Source organism: Penicillium angulare (assembly GCF_028827245.1).
Source record: "Penicillium angulare strain IBT 27051 chromosome Unknown utg000001l_segment0_segment0, whole genome shotgun sequence".
NCBI classification, from domain to species: Eukaryota; Fungi; Ascomycota; class Eurotiomycetes; order Eurotiales; family Aspergillaceae; genus Penicillium; species Penicillium angulare.
Window position 1 is genome coordinate 3,555,415 of NW_026623160.1, and position 16,276 is coordinate 3,571,690.

The window sequence follows — 16,276 nt, forward strand, 5'->3', positions numbered from 1 at the left end:
GAGGGCCACTTTGTGAAGGAGGCGAAGCACTCTCTCGTCCCCTTGTAGAAACACTGGCCCAAAGATAAAATTGACTAGCGGAATACTATTTACCACTTTTGAGTCTTAGGAATTAAGGGTTGGTCTCTCGCCTGGTAAGAGACCCCATAATTTTACAACTCTCTTCGCCATAATTCCCACAAGACCTTGACCAATCTCACTTTTACGAAGACTATTGCAGTGACTATGACACGAATCTTCTCCCAGGTTTGGCTCCAGAAAGTGTTCATGCCATAAGCGGTAGAGGACGAGTCGTAGATGGTTGCCCTTCGCATATCCCGAGCATATCGACCTTGAAACGAGCCACCGCACGCCTTGTGCATGACGCAAGTATTGTCCTTTTGGCTTTGTCAGAAAATAAAATTAAGAATTCGAAAATAAAATTCGGAGAACTCACCCACATAACGATATCACCTTCGTTCTGCCAATTGACTCTAAACACGTACTTCTCCTGGCTCGCATGTTCCAGGAGCCGTTGGATCACCGGCTGGCTTTCTGCTTTACTTTTTCCTTTAATACTATACGCATGCGACGCTATGTATAGATTCATGCGACCGCTCGGTTCGTGCAGCTGTACTAGCTGGTGGCGACTCATTGGCAAATCCTCCACATCCAACATATTGAGAAGCTCGCAACTTGGGGCAGCAGCTTGTCTACTGTGAAGTATAGAATGCCACAGAATAATATCCTTGATATCTTGCTTCGTGCCGCTTTCAAGATCATGATAGGCCGTTCTTGTGTCTGCGAATGCCGTTCCACCACCTGTACCCGGAGGAGGGAGCTCGTGGGCACGGAGGATGGAGTAACCGGCACGACGAGCATTGTAGGAGCAGTCAACATGGAACTGGCCATTACCAAGGTTGATCTGATATCTCAAGCTGTCTTTGGAGACTAATTTGCCATTTGCGTCCAGATTGCCCGCATCAGCGAGTTCCATATGTGGCGCCAGCCGAAGCTTTTTGGCAGCGGTCGGATTAACAGCAGAAAGATCTGGCTCGCCAAAATTTCGCGCAAATGCTTCGTGCCTGGCATCATCTAAGCCCGTGGCGCGAAAGACGAGCACACCATACTTTGCCATCCCAGTACGGATTTCAGCAATGCTCTCTTCCGTCAACGGTTTTGAGAAGTCGACTCCAACGCATTCGGCCCCAAAGGTCGGGTGTAGCGGCTCAAATGACAAGATTGGCATGCCATTAGATGCCATCTTCGAAGACCTACTTGCAAGTAGTGAAACAAAACGTGCCAATGCCAACAGTGCAAAAGACGGTGGGGATTTAACTTTGCCAGTGTTGAGCAATGCTCCGGAGTAGCGTATAGAAATAGAAGACTTTGGGAGTATTTGTGTGTAAGATGGCAATTTTTTCTAGGTTGCAGGGTTGACAATCGCATGCATTAAACTGAATTTATGAGAGAGGCTACTATCAAGTTTGGAAGCGAGGTGGGTGGATTGAAAGACCCAGATAGTAAAACTAACATGGCCGTACTAAGTGGGAGGTGGAAGTTTCAACCCCTAAGTGGTATTGGCCTAGGAGGGATAGTTACAATTAACACCTAAGATGATATTTCGTTTGGGGCTATCTCCTGTATTTTTTAGTATATAATACCGTTAGTAATTCCAACTATTTTAGGTTGGTACTATGCTTCCCTCGATTCTGACATTTCACTGCTGGAAACAAAAGGCTCCATAGCGAGGGTGTTAAACTTTCTATTGGGACTTAAAAACCCCAAGTTGACTGATCGTATGCACAACTACGGAGTACGTATGTCTACCTCATCGGGTATTATTTTGCACTCAGCTGCGCCACGTTGATGTGATCGGCAGAACTAGCGACCTACCTTTCCTCTAGTTACTCGTACACGCCCCACCTGGCGATTAACTACAATACCTGAAGACCACGCTTTACTACTTTTGGCCTTTGTGTCCGGTCATCTTGTTACCGATTTAAGATATTTTATAGCTGAACTTCATTCATCACCGGTTTGGCGAATTTTATTATACCGCTATTGGGTGGGGCCTCCCACTGACCAAATCTGATGTTCAGGTAGTGTGTCTCTCCCAGCCGATCTTTGGAAACTATCGCCTCGAGATAGCCCCGCATGGCAAAAATTCTACAGATTTACTTCTTTTTTCCCATATCAGACCTCGATATGGGTACCAGAGCGAGAAAGACCGAGAAAGACCTTCACCGCTTCCTCCAAGCTGCCACATGCCACCATGGTGATTGACACTTAGATTGAGGCGAGCTCAGCCGCACCGGGTAAGTACAACATGCTTTTAGAAGAGCAATAAAAATCTCGAGTTTGAGATCAAACCAAGTCTTCTAGTTCAAGTTTTTTACAAGTTTTAAGAACTTTCCGCTCAAAGACCCATCCTCCCGCGGTCCGCACCCAGCTCCATCTACCAAGAATATTTACAGAGGAAAATGTCCTCTTCCTCGGATGTAGCCATCATAGGAATCGCCTGTCGATACCCTGGCGAGGCTAAATCACCTCAAGGCTTTTATGACATGCTCATGAGAGGTGAAGATGCCTGGTCAGAGGTCCCGCTTTCCAGATTCGACGTGAACGCATTCCACCACCCATCGAAAGGACGCCAAGGCAACACGGTACGGCCATGGAAAATAGTGATCAGCCTCTGAGCATACATTGGCTAATTTTTATTGCAGGTTGCTCGTGGTGGCTACTTTTTAAAAGAAGACGTATCGAAATGGGACGCCCGCTTCTTTGCTTGCTCGCCATTGGAGGCTCGTGCCATGGATCCGCAGCAGCGTTTACTGCTTGAAGTCGCCCATGAGAGTCTTGAGAGTGCTGGAATACCAATAGAAGCTATTGCAAACACAGATACTGGTTGCTATGTCGGTGCTTTTGGGTGCGACTACAAGACCATAGTAGGCCGCGACATTCGAGCAAAGCTGCCGTACTCTATATCGGGGTGTGCCTTGACAATCTTATCCAATCGTGTTAGTTGGTTTTTGTGAGTCGCCGTGAACTTTCAACCAATATTGAAAAAACAAGGAATACAGAGTACTGATTTTGTTCTAAGCAACCTTCGTGGTCCGTCTTTAACCCTCGATACGGCTTGCTCAAGTTCCATGACGGCATTGCATCTTGCGTGCGAGGCAATCACGTCTGAGTCGAACAACACAAGATGCGCTCTTGTGGGAGGTACAAATCTTCTTTTGGATCCTGATGATTCTTGTTCGCTCAGTGCACTCGGCTTTCTGAGTCCCGACAGCCGATGTTTCTCTTTTGACTCCCGTGCCAATGGATATGCACGTGGTGACGGTATATGCATGCTAGTCGTCAAGCATATCGACGATGCCATTAGGGATGGCGACCCTATTCGCGCTGTGATACGGGGGTCGGGAATCAATTCAGATGGCAGAGTATGCGCGATTCTTTCTCATCTCCAAATTGCCCCCCTGGCGCGAGTTTAATTCAGGCTAATGCTATATTTACAGACTGCTGGTATTACGCTACCCAACGGAGAAGCTCAAGAACAGTTGATTCGCAGAACATATCAGCTGGCAGGCCTTGATTTTGCTGATACGCAATATGTTGAGTTCCATGGTACTGGTACGAAGGCTGGTGATCCCATCGAGATGGGTGCCGTGACTCGAACAATAGCGGGAAAGTCGAGGTCTACTCTATATGGAGGATCTGTGAAAACCCAGGTTGGACACACAGAGGCCGCAGCTGGTCTTGCTGGGCTCGTAAAGTGTATATTAGCCATGGAAAATGGCATCATGCCGCCTCACTTGAACTTCTCAAACCCCAACCGCCGCTTACGCCTAAGCGACTGCAACGTCGTCCTCCCAACATCACCACAGGCGTGGCCCGAATGCATGATTAGACGATGCTCTGTCAACAGCTTTGGGTTTGGTGGAACAAACGCGCATGTTATCATTGACGAGGGGCGAGGTTATCTGCTCCATCGCAGTAACAACAAGCTTGTCACAAATGGTGTTTCTCTCCACGGGCCAGCCGTCCATGGAAATCTTTGTCTTGATGGGATTCCTGAAACTGAACCAGCTCGAGTTTTTGTCCTTTCTGCCCCAGATCGCGATACGTTAGCACGTCAGCGACAAAGCTACGCCGGCTACCTAGCAGCAAAAGGCTCCAACCGACTACTTGCTGATTTGTCCTACACCTTGGGAAATCGCCGTTCCACCTTTCAGTGGCGCCATGCTGTCACAGCTACATCCGTTGCCGATCTGGAGCGGTGCTGGAGAGACGACAGCTCTCAAGCGGTGTCAGCCAAGCCCAAGCCCCGAGTTCTTTTTGTGTTTACTGGTCAGGGAGCGCAGTGGTACGCGATGGGCCGAGAGTTGATAAAGTATGACGTCTATGCTTCTTCGATCAGAGAGTCTGCAGCCTATCTGAAAGAACTTGGCTGTTCGTGGGATGCCTTGGATGAACTCATGTCCACAGAAGAGACATCCAACGTTTACCTGCCCGAATACTCTCAGCCTCTGTGCACAATTCTTCAGATTGCACTTGTGGATTTGCTAGCACATCTTGGAGTTAACCCATCTGCCGTTGTCGGCCATTCCTCTGGGGAAATTGCCGGGGCGTACGCTGCAGATGCGTTGGCAAAAGATGACTGCCTCAAGATTGCGTATTACCGCGGCGTGGTATCTAAAAATGCCCAAGCTCAATTTCCTGGAGGTGGAATGATGGCTGTCGGTTTATCGGCTGAAAGCGTCGGACCGTATCTGTCTGAGTCCAAGGACTTGGTGTCTATTGGGTGTGTCAACAGTATTACTAGCGTTACTCTGACCGGAGACAAAGCCGCGTTGCTTGCATTGAAGAGAAAATTGGACGCCGAAGAGATATTCTGCCGTCTGCTCGCTGTGGAGAATGCATACCACAGTATGCAAATGCAGGGAGTGAGCGAGGAGTACCGAAAGTGCATCGGCGACTTCACCCCGCAGAGCCCTACAACGCCCATCGCATACTACTCTACGGTATGTGGAAAGATGATAAGCAGTAGCCAACTTGGACCAGACTACTGGGTGCAAAATCTATGCAAGCCTGTGGAGTTTGTTGCTGCATTAGATGACATCATGTACGCGGACCCCGGCAAACAGTGGCTGAAGAGCGAAGACATGTTGCCAAGCGTCGTGCTTGAGATTGGCCCTCACTCGGCTTTGGGTGGTCCAATTAAGCAAGTCAAAATAGCTCGTGGGCTCCTACAAGGCATGGAGTATTACTCTATTCTCTCGCGTGGGAGTGATGCGTCGCACACATTCGCCGCGACGATTGGATCTTTATGGATGCATGGGGTAACAATGGATCTCGACAAGGTACGCTTTCTATAATATCACAAGATAAACGAAGTTAAAATCAACTAATGCAATATCTAGTTGAACCGACCGAGTAGATCGAGTCAGCGTCCACAGGTTCTGACAGACTTACCACTGTATAGTTGGAATCATTCCACGTCTTATTGGCATGAAATCCGAGCGGTGAAAGATAACAATTGGCCAGAGGCACATAGGCATGATCTACTAGGGTCCCTGGTGAATTCTCACGATTCATTCCAGCCTATATGGCGAAATTGGCTACGGGTCTCGGAATTACCTTGGCTCAGAGACCACCAGGTTCAGGGCGACGTAGTATTTCCCGCGGCCGGTATGATATGCTCTGTAATCGAGGCACTTCAACAGCAGTCAAGACGGAGTGGCAACCAAAGCACTATTTCAGGGTTTGAACTGCGTGAAATTACCATCCCGGAGCCCTTAATTATTCCAACCGATGATATCGGCGTGGAGATCCAGCTGAAGTTGCATCCAGTCAAGCAAAGCAACTCCGCTGGATGGTTTACGTTCTTCTTTTCGTCATGTTCCCAAGGGAATAAATTTGTACAGCATATGCAAGGCCTTGCTCAGATTCGGTATAGCGGATCTACGACGGAGGTTGACGGAGGTAAGGAATTAAGGGAGGAAGCGCTGCAGTTTCAGATGCAGCTGCAAAGCTGGCTCGCCAAAGACATCCATCCCATCACGAAGGACGAGTGTTACGAGACTTCTAAGAGACAGGGCATCAGCTACGGTAAGGAGATAATTACTCGAGGACCCCAGCCAAAGCTGACAGTTACATCTTTCAAGGCAAAACATTCCAAGGCATATCAAAACTTTATCAGGATGGTTTAGCATCCTCATTTGAGCTTCAGGTTCAAGATGTAGCCTCCCACATGTCGGACTCATACGAGAGCGATTATATCCTTCACCCCGCCACCTTGGATTCCATGCTCCATCCAATTTTGACTGCCACCGCGATGGACTTTATCCCAACACAATCCTGGGTTCCCACCTCGATCGAATCTTTGCAAGTGTCGAACAGTATTCCAAAAGCGCCTGGTACGTCCTTGCATGGAATTTGCACACCTCGTCTTGTCCACTCTGGGGAGATGCTTGTGAATATCTTGGTCGGGCATGGTGCCGCTCTCGACTCCCCGCCAAGGGTCGTCATTGATGGCCTTACCATGACCGGGCTCGGGGCTCTCCACGACTCTCCACAGTCCTTTGAAGAAGGGAATGCGGCCAAATTATACTCTCACCCAGTCTGGAAGCTGGACCCGAACCTTGTCGGGCCATTAGAACTCAGAAAATCGGCCGATGAAAATTATGGGCGGGACCTCCGTATGGCCGAGTTCTGCTCGGAGAGCTGGGATCTTGTCAACGAACTGTGCCGGTACGCAATTCAAATGGTTGAACCAAAGTTGAAATCCACATCATTGCCCCCTCACCTATACAAATATTTTGACTGGATGCAGCGACGCTGTGGGGTTATGGATGGCATCAAAATTCCAAGTAGTGGTGCAGTTGACTCATCTGCAAGTCGGCAAAAACGGATGAACGGGACAGACCATCCTAACGATGACCCAGTGGGCCAAAGTTTGACAAATGGCATAACCCATTCCGGAGTTGATTCGATCACTCAAAAACTGTGCACCTTTCGCCAGAAGTATCCGGTTGATGGAAAGCTTCTTGAGACTGTTTTTAACTCCCTGGGGAGCATCTTCTCAGACGAGGCTGTGCCCCTGGCAGTTCTAATGGCGGATGACAACCTCCCCGGGCTTTATCGCGAGGCCTATGGCCTACCTGTGAATATGCAGATATTCAGAGATTGGTTTGATCTGAAAGCCAACAAGACGCCCAATATGAGAGTAGTTGAGATTGGAGCCGGCACTGCCTCGACGACCCTGCCAATCTTGCAAAGGCTAAGCGCCGGTGCATCCACAGCGTGTTTTTCCAAGTGGGTATTCACTGATATCTCTCCTGGATGGTTTGAAAAGGCAAAAGCGGTGCTTGGCGAATGGAGTGAGCGAGTGGATTACAAGGTGCTGGATATCGACCAGGATCCTGTCGAACAAGGGTTTGAAGCCGAGTCATATGATGTCTTGTTGGCTGTCAACGTAAGCATACCCAGCCTCATTCTCCTGATTATTGCTTTACCTCCTATCTATTGTTGTTCGTTCTAATGAAATTTCATAGGTACTGCACGCGACAAAGGACATTGCTAGGACTCTCCAGCATTGCAAGCAGTTGTTGAAGCCTGGAGGTAGCCTTGTGCTTGGTGAATACACAAATAGGGATGATCCAATCAATTTTATCACCGGTATTCTCCCAGGGTGGTGGGCTGCCGAGGATGGTAGAGAAAATGGGCCCTTATTGCACACGTCCGAATGGGAATCTGCGCTCGTGCGCGCTGGTTTCTCCGTTCCTGAGATTGTTTTATCCGACAACGATGACGAAAAGTTCTACAGACTATGTAACATTGTCAGTACAAAGGTGATGCGAGAAGGTCAGACGCCTTCCAAGAGTATTACGGTTATACTTCCCGACCGCACCCCCGATCTCGTTAAAGATCTTGCCAGCTTGATTTCGGCAGCCTTGGCACCACTTGGGATGGACGTTGCCATCTCAGGGCTCAGTGCACTACCTGTCGGTGCAGATCGCGGTACTGTCCTCTCCCTTCTCGAATATGGTTCGCCTCTCTTTGAAGAGATCGATGAGAGTACATTCCAAAAAGTCCAAAACATACTCCTCCAATGCAAAGAGATGCTGTGGGTTACAAGATCAGACGGAAATGATGGAGTCAGTAATCCCAGTACTCGCATGATATCTGGCCTATTGCGCACCGTCCGCTCTGAAGACACATCCCGCCGGCTACATGAACTGCACTTGGCAAGACAGTTAAGCAGCGACTTCTTGCAGTCAGCATGCTCTGTCATCTGCCATCGCCTGCACAGTCTCCAGCATCCCGTGCCGAGGGAGCTGGAGGAAGTGGAAACCATGGAGCGCGATGGTAACTTCTTTATCCCTCGTTATATGCCTGAAAGCACCATGAATGATAGCTTGGCGAGGGGCAACCAGCTGAGTGTGGCGCCAAGGACTGCGAGCCTTGTACAGGCAGGTCGGCCTTTGAAGTTGGCCATCTCGCAGCCCGGCAGGCTAGACACACTCCAATTCGTTGACGACAATTCCGCTTCTGAGCCGTTACGCGGCGATGAGATTGAAGTTGAGGTGCAAGCATGTGGTTTAAATTTCCTGTAAGTCTGAGAGGTTTGGAAACGGCAGTCTGCCATTGAAAAGACACAAGCTAACAATCGAAGTGATGTTATGGTCGCGATGGGAGAAATTCCACGATCTAATTTCGGCGTTGAGGCTGCTGGCATTGTCAACAAAGTCGGTGTCAAAGTAGAGGATTTCGTTGCCGGCGACCGAGTTCTGATGATGGCGCCAGGCGTGATGCGAACCGTAATGCGCGTACGCTCGTCCTCTCTACACAAGATACCAGCTGGTATGTCTCTTGAAGATGGCGTCTCCATCCCAGTCGTATATGCAACCGCCTACCATTCACTTCTGGAACTCGCGAGGCTACAAGAAGGCGAGTCCGTACTAATTCATGCGGCTGCTGGAGGCCTTGGCCAAGCCCTAATCCAAATTGCCAAGATGCTGCGAGCGGAAATATACTGTACCGTGGGCAGCGAGGCCAAGAAACAGGCCATAATTGCGCTTGGTGTGAAGCCAGACAACATATTTAGTTCTAGAGGACTCTCGTTCGAAAAGGGAATCAAGCGCGTAACCCAGGGCCGCGGCGTTGACGTTATCGTCAACTCACTCGCAGGGGAGGCGTTGCGGAGAAGCTGGCTCTGTCTCGCGCCATATGGCAGGTTTGTAGAGGTGGGCAAGATGGATCTGATGAGCAACAACGGGCTCGAAATGAGACCGTTCTTGACCGGCACGACTTTTTCGGGCTGCAACTTGGAGTACATGATGCTCAATGATCCACTCCGGGTAGCGGCTCTGCTCTCGAAGGTGATGCAGCTGTTTGAGAGTGGCGCCGTAGAGCTTGTGCGGCCGATTACCGTCCACGACTTCTCAGACGTCGAGCTTGCGTTCCGTGAGCTACAGCGGGGGGCGCATATCGGCAAGCTCGTTCTTCGCGTCACGGCTGAATCTCGCGTTCCAGTCCTACCGCCAAAATCCGTCGACATGAAGCTCAAGGCAGACGGCACCTATGTGCTCGTCGGTGGTCTCGGCGGTCTGGGTAGAGGGCAGGCGTTGTTCATGGCGAAACATGGTGCACGTTATCTGGGATTTATCTCTCGATCGGGAGGCGCAAGCAAGGATGCACAAGCCGTGATGAAGACCCTGGCCGAGCAAGGTGTTCAGGCAAAGGTATACGCGGGCGACATCACTGACCGAGCTGCGTTGAAAGTAATACTGGATGACATTTCCAAAACAATGCCACCAATCCAGGGAGTGATACAAGGCGCCATGCAACTAGATGATTCCGTCTTCCATAAAATGAGCTATCGTCAATGGGTGGCTGCAACGAGACCCAAGGTTCAAGGAAGCTGGAATCTGCACGAGCTATTGCCTGATAACCTAGAATTTTTTATCATGCTCTCCTCCTTGGCGGGAATTATTGGCTCTGTGTCGCAAGCAAACTACGCAGCCGGAAACACATATCAGGACGCGTTGGCCCATTACCGCCGCTCCAAGGGACTACCGGCCCTGAGTATTAATCTGGGTATAATTGGCGGACTGGGCTATGTGGCCGAGCACGAGGATGTGGCCGCGCGCCTTGGGCAATTTGGGCTCGCCAGTGTCAACGAATTCCAGTTTTTTCATCTCCTTCAGTGTGCTATCGCAGGCACGGCGGATAACCAGAGCCGGCTGCCTGACCAGCTCCTCACCGGAGCTGGCTCTGGCGGCGCTATGCGGGCCGCGCAAAAAGCTGAAACGGAAGTCAACCTCTCCTGGTTAGACACTCAGGCCGCGTTCTCCCACCTGCGCCGTCTGGGTGACGAGACTACGAAGGCGGAGACGGAGGGCACCCAAGACGGGGGCAAGACGAAGCAGCTCGTCGGAGATCTAGGGCGTGTCAAAACCATTGACCAGGCCGCGCAGACGGCGCAACAGATTCTGCTGGAGAGGATGGCGCGGGTCATTTCAATTTCTGTCAGCGACATTGACACGTCAAAGCCTGTGTATGCATATGGCGTCGATAGTCTCGTGGCTGTGGAGCTGAGGAACTGGCTGGCTATGGAGCTCAAGAGCGAGCTGAGCATCTTTGATTTGACTAGCAATGCTTCGATTAGTGATGTTAGTCTCAAAATCGCGAGTAGGTCCTTGTTGGTGCCGGCGGACGTGAAAAGTGGGAAGTGTGAATAAGTGTGTCTACTAGCTGATACACAACCTGGAGATACATCATTCTGTAAGCTATATAGGCCGTCTCGTAATCTTTGTGCCTTGATAGTATTTGCATAGTTTTTGGCAGCTATTGTGCTGCCACTGTACAATCATGTATAAGTGATAGTAGGTGTTAAGTCCGTAGATGCGGCGAATGAAGCCAATACAGCAAAATAGGCAAAACGGACATGCATGCGATAATAGAAAAATTTAGTTGCCACGCAATTCCCCGGGAAATAGCCGGTTCTGAGGCCTGCTTGGCTCAGCTCAGCTCGCAGCACCTACTCATGCATATAAATATGCCATGCCCCCCGCCCAGCATATGCCTCCCGACCCCCGTTCTCCTTTTCCCTGCCCATCCTACCTTGACCCCTCACTCCAGGGCTATCGACAGAATAGTAAGATACAATGGCCCTTTCATGGCGTAATATGGCGGTTATATCTCTGGCTTGCCATATTTTCCTCTTATTCCTCTTGATGGTTAGTGAGGGAAGGTGGAAAGTCGTGTCGACGGTGCCACGCTTTGCTATGTCATTCGTAACACAAGCTACGGGCTGGCTCCTCTGGTCTGTATTCATCTATCCGCACTTTAAATCGCCACTTCGACACCTCCCTCAGCCAGGAACGTCCCACTGGCTTCTCGGGCACCGTGCCTGGATGCATCCCACAGATATTGGCATCGACGCAAAGAAATGGTAGGTCTTCATTAACATCGCAAACATCACAAACATTTTATATTTGCTAATAGATTAGTGAACAGGGTCAATGAGATGCCCCATAAACACTTTATCCGCTTTTTGGACTACTTTAACCGGGATTGCCTACTCGTGACCTCGGCGGAAGCCATAGGCGAGATCCTTGCCGAAAAAGACCACATATTCACGCGGTCTGCCCAGTTTCGCTTCATTTTTAGCAGATATGTGGGCAAGGGTATTGCTGTTGTCGAAGGACGCGCGCACAAAGCGCAGAGACGAGCGCTAAGTCTCGCCTTTTCCGGGCGGCACGTTAGGGACTTGTACCCTGTCTTTTGGGACAAGGGCTCCAAGGCGGTGCGCGCACTCGAGGCGAGAGCGGTCGTACAAGACTCCCCGCTAATTATTGAATGTCATGAATGGGCAGTACGTTGTGCACTAGATGTGATGGGTACGGCGGGCATGGGTGTGGAATTTGGCACAATAGAGGACGATAAGCATATATTGCTGCAGGCTTATGAGCGACTGAAGGAGTTTTCATGGCAAGACGCAGTGGTGATACTGTTTGGGACTTATATGCCTGAAGGTATAGCAACGCGCCTCCCGCTGCGCCGCAACCGAGTTGTTGAGAGTGCGCTGGCTGATATCCGTAGGGTATGTCGGGATGCTATACGCGCCAAGCAGAATGCGATGGAATCTACTGAGAAGGGGGCACATGTGAACATTTGCTCGGCGATTGTAGATAGTGGCATGTTCAGCGAGGATGAAGCGGTGGAGCAGCTCATGTCGATGCTGTTTGCGGCGCATCATGCGCCAGGTCGGACAATGACGGCAGCTGTCTATACGCTATGCCGGTTCCCAGAGAAACAGAGGCGGCTGCGAGAGGAGGTGCACCGCTGCCTACCCTCAATTGAAGACTTAGCCGATGGTGCGTCGAGCGCCTACATCGATGGCATGCCATACCTCAATGCTTTCTGCAAGGAAGTTCTCCGCCAGTACAGCACGGGCGTCTCGTCGCGCCAGGCGGCATGCGACACGACGGTACAGGGCACGCCTATCCCCAAGGGAACTACTCTTAAGCTGTCTGTGGCGAGCGCTAATGGCGATCCTATGCTCTGGGGTAGTGATGTGAGCGAGTTTAAGCCCGAGCGCTGGTTACCGGGCGGAGGCAAAGAGACCGTTATGGGCGCAGACGATGAAAACAGAGATGACGCAACGGCACTGGGGGGAGCTGCAAGCAAGTTTGCGAACCTGACATTTATGCATGGCCCGCGCAACTGCATTGCGGCGCAATTCGCCCATGCTGAGTTTGCGTGTCTGCTCGCAACTTGGGTGGGCAAGTTTGAATTTACGCTGGCGGACGAGGAGCTGATGGATGAGAGTAAGCTGCCGGCGAGGGCGTTGGAGACGAAGCTCAACGTATGTATTCGAGTAGTTAACGGGTGGTGATGATGCCTACTACGTTGCCCTAAGCAATTTGTCTGGCTTTTTAGTTTGGCCGTAAATTTTCAAGCCCTACAAATAAATCAAAGTCAGTTGGCAATTTGTGTTCAAATGTTTATTGTCAACAAAAATGGTCATATTTCATACACACAAGGTAACTCTGGATTGATCATTGAATGAATGCATGAGGGTCTGAATCCTCGAAATATCTCTAATTTACTCTGCTTATGTATTATATCTTTCCACGGGTTCGATTGGATCCATCGGACTCGCAATACTTTATATACTAGTCGAAACCTGGTCAAAAATAAAACTTTCAGAATGCTCAAGATACTGTTATAATATGGCATTCAAACTTGAACTATGATTCAGGGATGCGTTAAATACATATTGCTTAATTTCGCTCTAGATACCTACTTGAACAGTAACCCAGGATGTACAGCTTTTTTTACTCTAAATAGCAAGTTAAAAAACAATGACACATGAATAGTCCTTCTGTAAAGGCCCACGAAAGCTCAACGCAGACTCCACTCATACCACTAGTGGGCTGCGCTTTGGCCCAATAATCGGGCTCATAGGCAGCGATCGGGACCCCGCGATGGACCGAAAATGCATATTTTTGCTAAGTGTATTGTGTATTGCCCTTTTGGTATAGATATGCTGGATTTTTTTAATCCTTCTTAGTCTTCCCTTTTTTTTTTTTTTTTTTTTTGACCTGTTTGGGTTCTCCCACTTCATTATTAAAAGCAAACAGCGCGGATGTTAGGGATTTGGCACGCTGTAGCTTCATTTGAATTTTCCATGATGAATGGGAGTGGGTGGGTGTATTAAGAGTGAAAACTCATCACTGCGATGATAATTATCATTAAATGGGGAGGCTCACTAGTAGGGCACATCTATGTATCAAAGACTAGTGATAGCGCGACACTGGAGCTGAAAATTTGTGGATCTAATTCGTATCTATGGTGATCGCATCCTCGTTGGATTACCTTCGTTGCCGATCAATACAGATACAAAGACCTTTGAGACACGCGCAGAAAAACAACAGTGCAGGTAATATACAGGATTGAAATAGTGTAAACACCAAACGCTCTTCCCTGTCTTCTAGATTTGCATCTCCTCCTAAACTTGATGATATCCATTACTGCGTCCGACGCCAGAGATATAGTACTTATGAATTGGATCTTATTTAACCTACCTAATTGCTACACTATTAACGCTAGTGGGAAGTAAATCTGAAGTAGAAACAACTAATCAACGGTTCAAGGTACATGATCGATAGGGCATAAGATCTCAGGGGGATAGGGGTGATAGGGGCGGTGAACTAGTAATTGGGTGGTCGATCCGGCGAAGGCGGGGGTCCGCTGTTTTGGAACATACTATCACACCCCAAGACAAGTCCTACAAGAGTCAACCATGACTGCTGAGGAATCGAAATCGACATATTCCGGCACCTCGGAGTATGGTGGCCATCCGCCCTCTAGCATCACAGAGGACATATATCCCGTGCATACTTTGGATGACATTAAAACACTCCGTATGTTCATCAATTGGACAATGTGCTTTAACGATGTTCTTGACCCCGAAAAATTACACAATTCTTTGTCGAGACTACTCAACATTGGGGACTGGAGAAAGCTTGGGGGCCGGCTTAGACTCAAGGTATGGAGAAGATATGCCACTTCTTCTAAACTAAACGAAATAGCCTATTGATAATATACAGGATGATGGAAAGCTCGAGGTCTATGTTCCACGTCCGTTTACAGCTGAACAGCAAGCCGTGACATTTACTCATGCTGATTTTGGTATGAGGATAGAGGAGCATCCGGTGGCCTGCCGTTTCCCAAGGCCAACTGATCGCCCGTATATTCAACATATTTCTCAAGACTTTCTGCCCTTCATGGCACGGCAGAACTTTCCAACTACGATTGAAGAAATGATACGGCAGAAGTTACCTCAAATATCACTGCACATCTCTTCGTTCAGTGATGCAACGCTTGTTGCTCTTACTTGGCCTCACACCATGATGGATGCTATAGGCCAACAGGATTTACTACAAGGATGGTCGTTGGTGCTAGCTGGCGAGGAGCAAAAGGTCCCACCATTTCTCGGCGCGCGAGAAGACATTCTCTTAGAGGCAGAAAATTCAACCAACTATAAGGATCAGGGAGAGTTTTTGCTCGAACGGAATCGTCTGACGGGAATGAGCAAGCTCATTTTCATAGTCCGATTTTTGTGGGACAAATTCTGGAACCCTCCCAGGGAATATCGATTGGTATTTCTTCCCAGAGATACCTTTGAACGACTGCAAAGGCGGATCCAAGGGGAAGTCGCCGAAACCGCTCAAAGCGGTGCCCATATTCCTTTCGTCAGCGAGGGTGACATTCTCACAGCATGGGTCACTCGCGTAGTAGCATCATCTGAGCCAAAGCCACGTCCCATAACTGTAGCGATCATCTCGAACGCGCGGTTCCGGCTTCCGCTACTGATTAATTCAGAAGGTGTATACATCCAGAATATGTTATGTCTGGCATTCGCATTTATATCCTCTCAGATCACTAGAGGGGCTGCTGGACCAATTGCTCTCAGCCATCGACGTCAAATCGCCGAGCAGATGACTGAGGAACAAACACTTCATTTGTTGAAGACCATGCGCCGGGATATCGAGTCTCGTGGAAATCCGAGATTCGAATTTGGAGAGTCGAACGCTGGCATAATTGTATTTAATAACTTGACCAAGGCCGACATAATCAAAGCTGCCCACTTTGGCCCAGCAGTTTTACGTCAAGGAGAAGCAGAAAATTCGAGGAGCAATCTTCCAGGGACTATGAAAGCATTCTTTGCCCGAGATCTCAATATGGCTGTGCCTGCGGTAAACGATTTCTCTATGCTTGGTAAAGACTACGATGGGAACTATTGGCTCAGAGGAAATCTCCTTCCGCGGGCATGGAAAAAGATGGAGGAGGAACTGAAGAACAGTTGGCGAACTGATTGATTGATTTTCGTGTATTCTGTGGCTTTTGTTTGTTTTCCTGTGCCATCAACAAGTTATTGTGCTTAAATCTAAATTTTGAGAGGACCATTCTCCAGAGGTAGTATATAGTAGTTTAAGGCTTTCTACCTACATCACCAAGATAGTATACCTATTATAATACATATAGTATGTTACTTTTCTGCCTATAATCAGATATCGTGAAAACGAGCTATGGCCACTCTAGTTCCCCACTTTGATAAACTTTGTCAGTGATCACTAATTCTAATTTGGCCCCACACTCTAGATCTTGACACCGAAATTGTTGTCATCATTGTGAGACGTGAGAAGCATACCCCTCCACAACATGTAAATGTTCATTTTGGAACCTTTAAATCGAGGAAATAATATTAACTACAGGCTTA

The 16,276-nt window shown here is 48.9% G+C and overlaps 5 protein-coding genes across 5 annotated transcripts; 4 read left to right on the top strand and 1 right to left on the bottom strand.

Annotated features, from left to right (window-relative positions):
• Window positions 1-200: 200 nt before the first annotated feature.
• Window positions 201-1,243, bottom strand: N7478_001258 (TauD/TfdA dioxygenase family protein; the record flags this gene model as incomplete). Its single annotated transcript, XM_056917473.1, has 2 exons — window positions 201-377; window positions 437-1,243. Coding segments are annotated over 2 exons (984 nt in total), but the record flags the coding sequence as incomplete, so codon positions are not given.
• Window positions 1,244-2,462: 1,219 nt separating this feature from the next.
• Window positions 2,463-5,360, top strand: N7478_001259 (type I polyketide synthase; the record flags this gene model as incomplete). The annotated part of the gene is made up of 4 exons (XM_056917474.1): window positions 2,463-2,645; window positions 2,706-3,013; window positions 3,083-3,425; window positions 3,501-5,360. 4 exons carry the CDS (start codon window positions 2,463-2,465, stop codon window positions 5,358-5,360), a joined length of 2,694 nt encoding a protein of 897 aa, XP_056785354.1.
• Window positions 5,361-5,675: 315 nt separating this feature from the next.
• N7478_001260 (uncharacterized protein) lies at window positions 5,676-10,723 on the top strand (the record flags this gene model as incomplete). Its single annotated transcript, XM_056917475.1, has 5 exons — window positions 5,676-6,093; window positions 6,195-7,459; window positions 7,539-8,596; window positions 8,660-10,658; window positions 10,682-10,723. 5 exons carry the CDS (start codon window positions 5,676-5,678, stop codon window positions 10,721-10,723), a joined length of 4,782 nt encoding a protein of 1,593 aa, XP_056785355.1.
• A 499-nt stretch (window positions 10,724-11,222) lies between these two features.
• On the top strand, window positions 11,223-12,886 carry N7478_001261 (uncharacterized protein; the record flags this gene model as incomplete). Its single annotated transcript, XM_056917476.1, has 2 exons — window positions 11,223-11,440; window positions 11,506-12,886. 2 exons carry the CDS (start codon window positions 11,223-11,225, stop codon window positions 12,884-12,886), a joined length of 1,599 nt encoding a protein of 532 aa, XP_056785356.1.
• A 1,410-nt stretch (window positions 12,887-14,296) lies between these two features.
• Window positions 14,297-15,875, top strand: N7478_001262 (uncharacterized protein; the record flags this gene model as incomplete). The annotated part of the gene is made up of 2 exons (XM_056917477.1): window positions 14,297-14,542; window positions 14,604-15,875. 2 exons carry the CDS (start codon window positions 14,297-14,299, stop codon window positions 15,873-15,875), a joined length of 1,518 nt encoding a protein of 505 aa, XP_056785357.1.
• Between the last annotated feature and the right edge of the window lie 401 nt (window positions 15,876-16,276).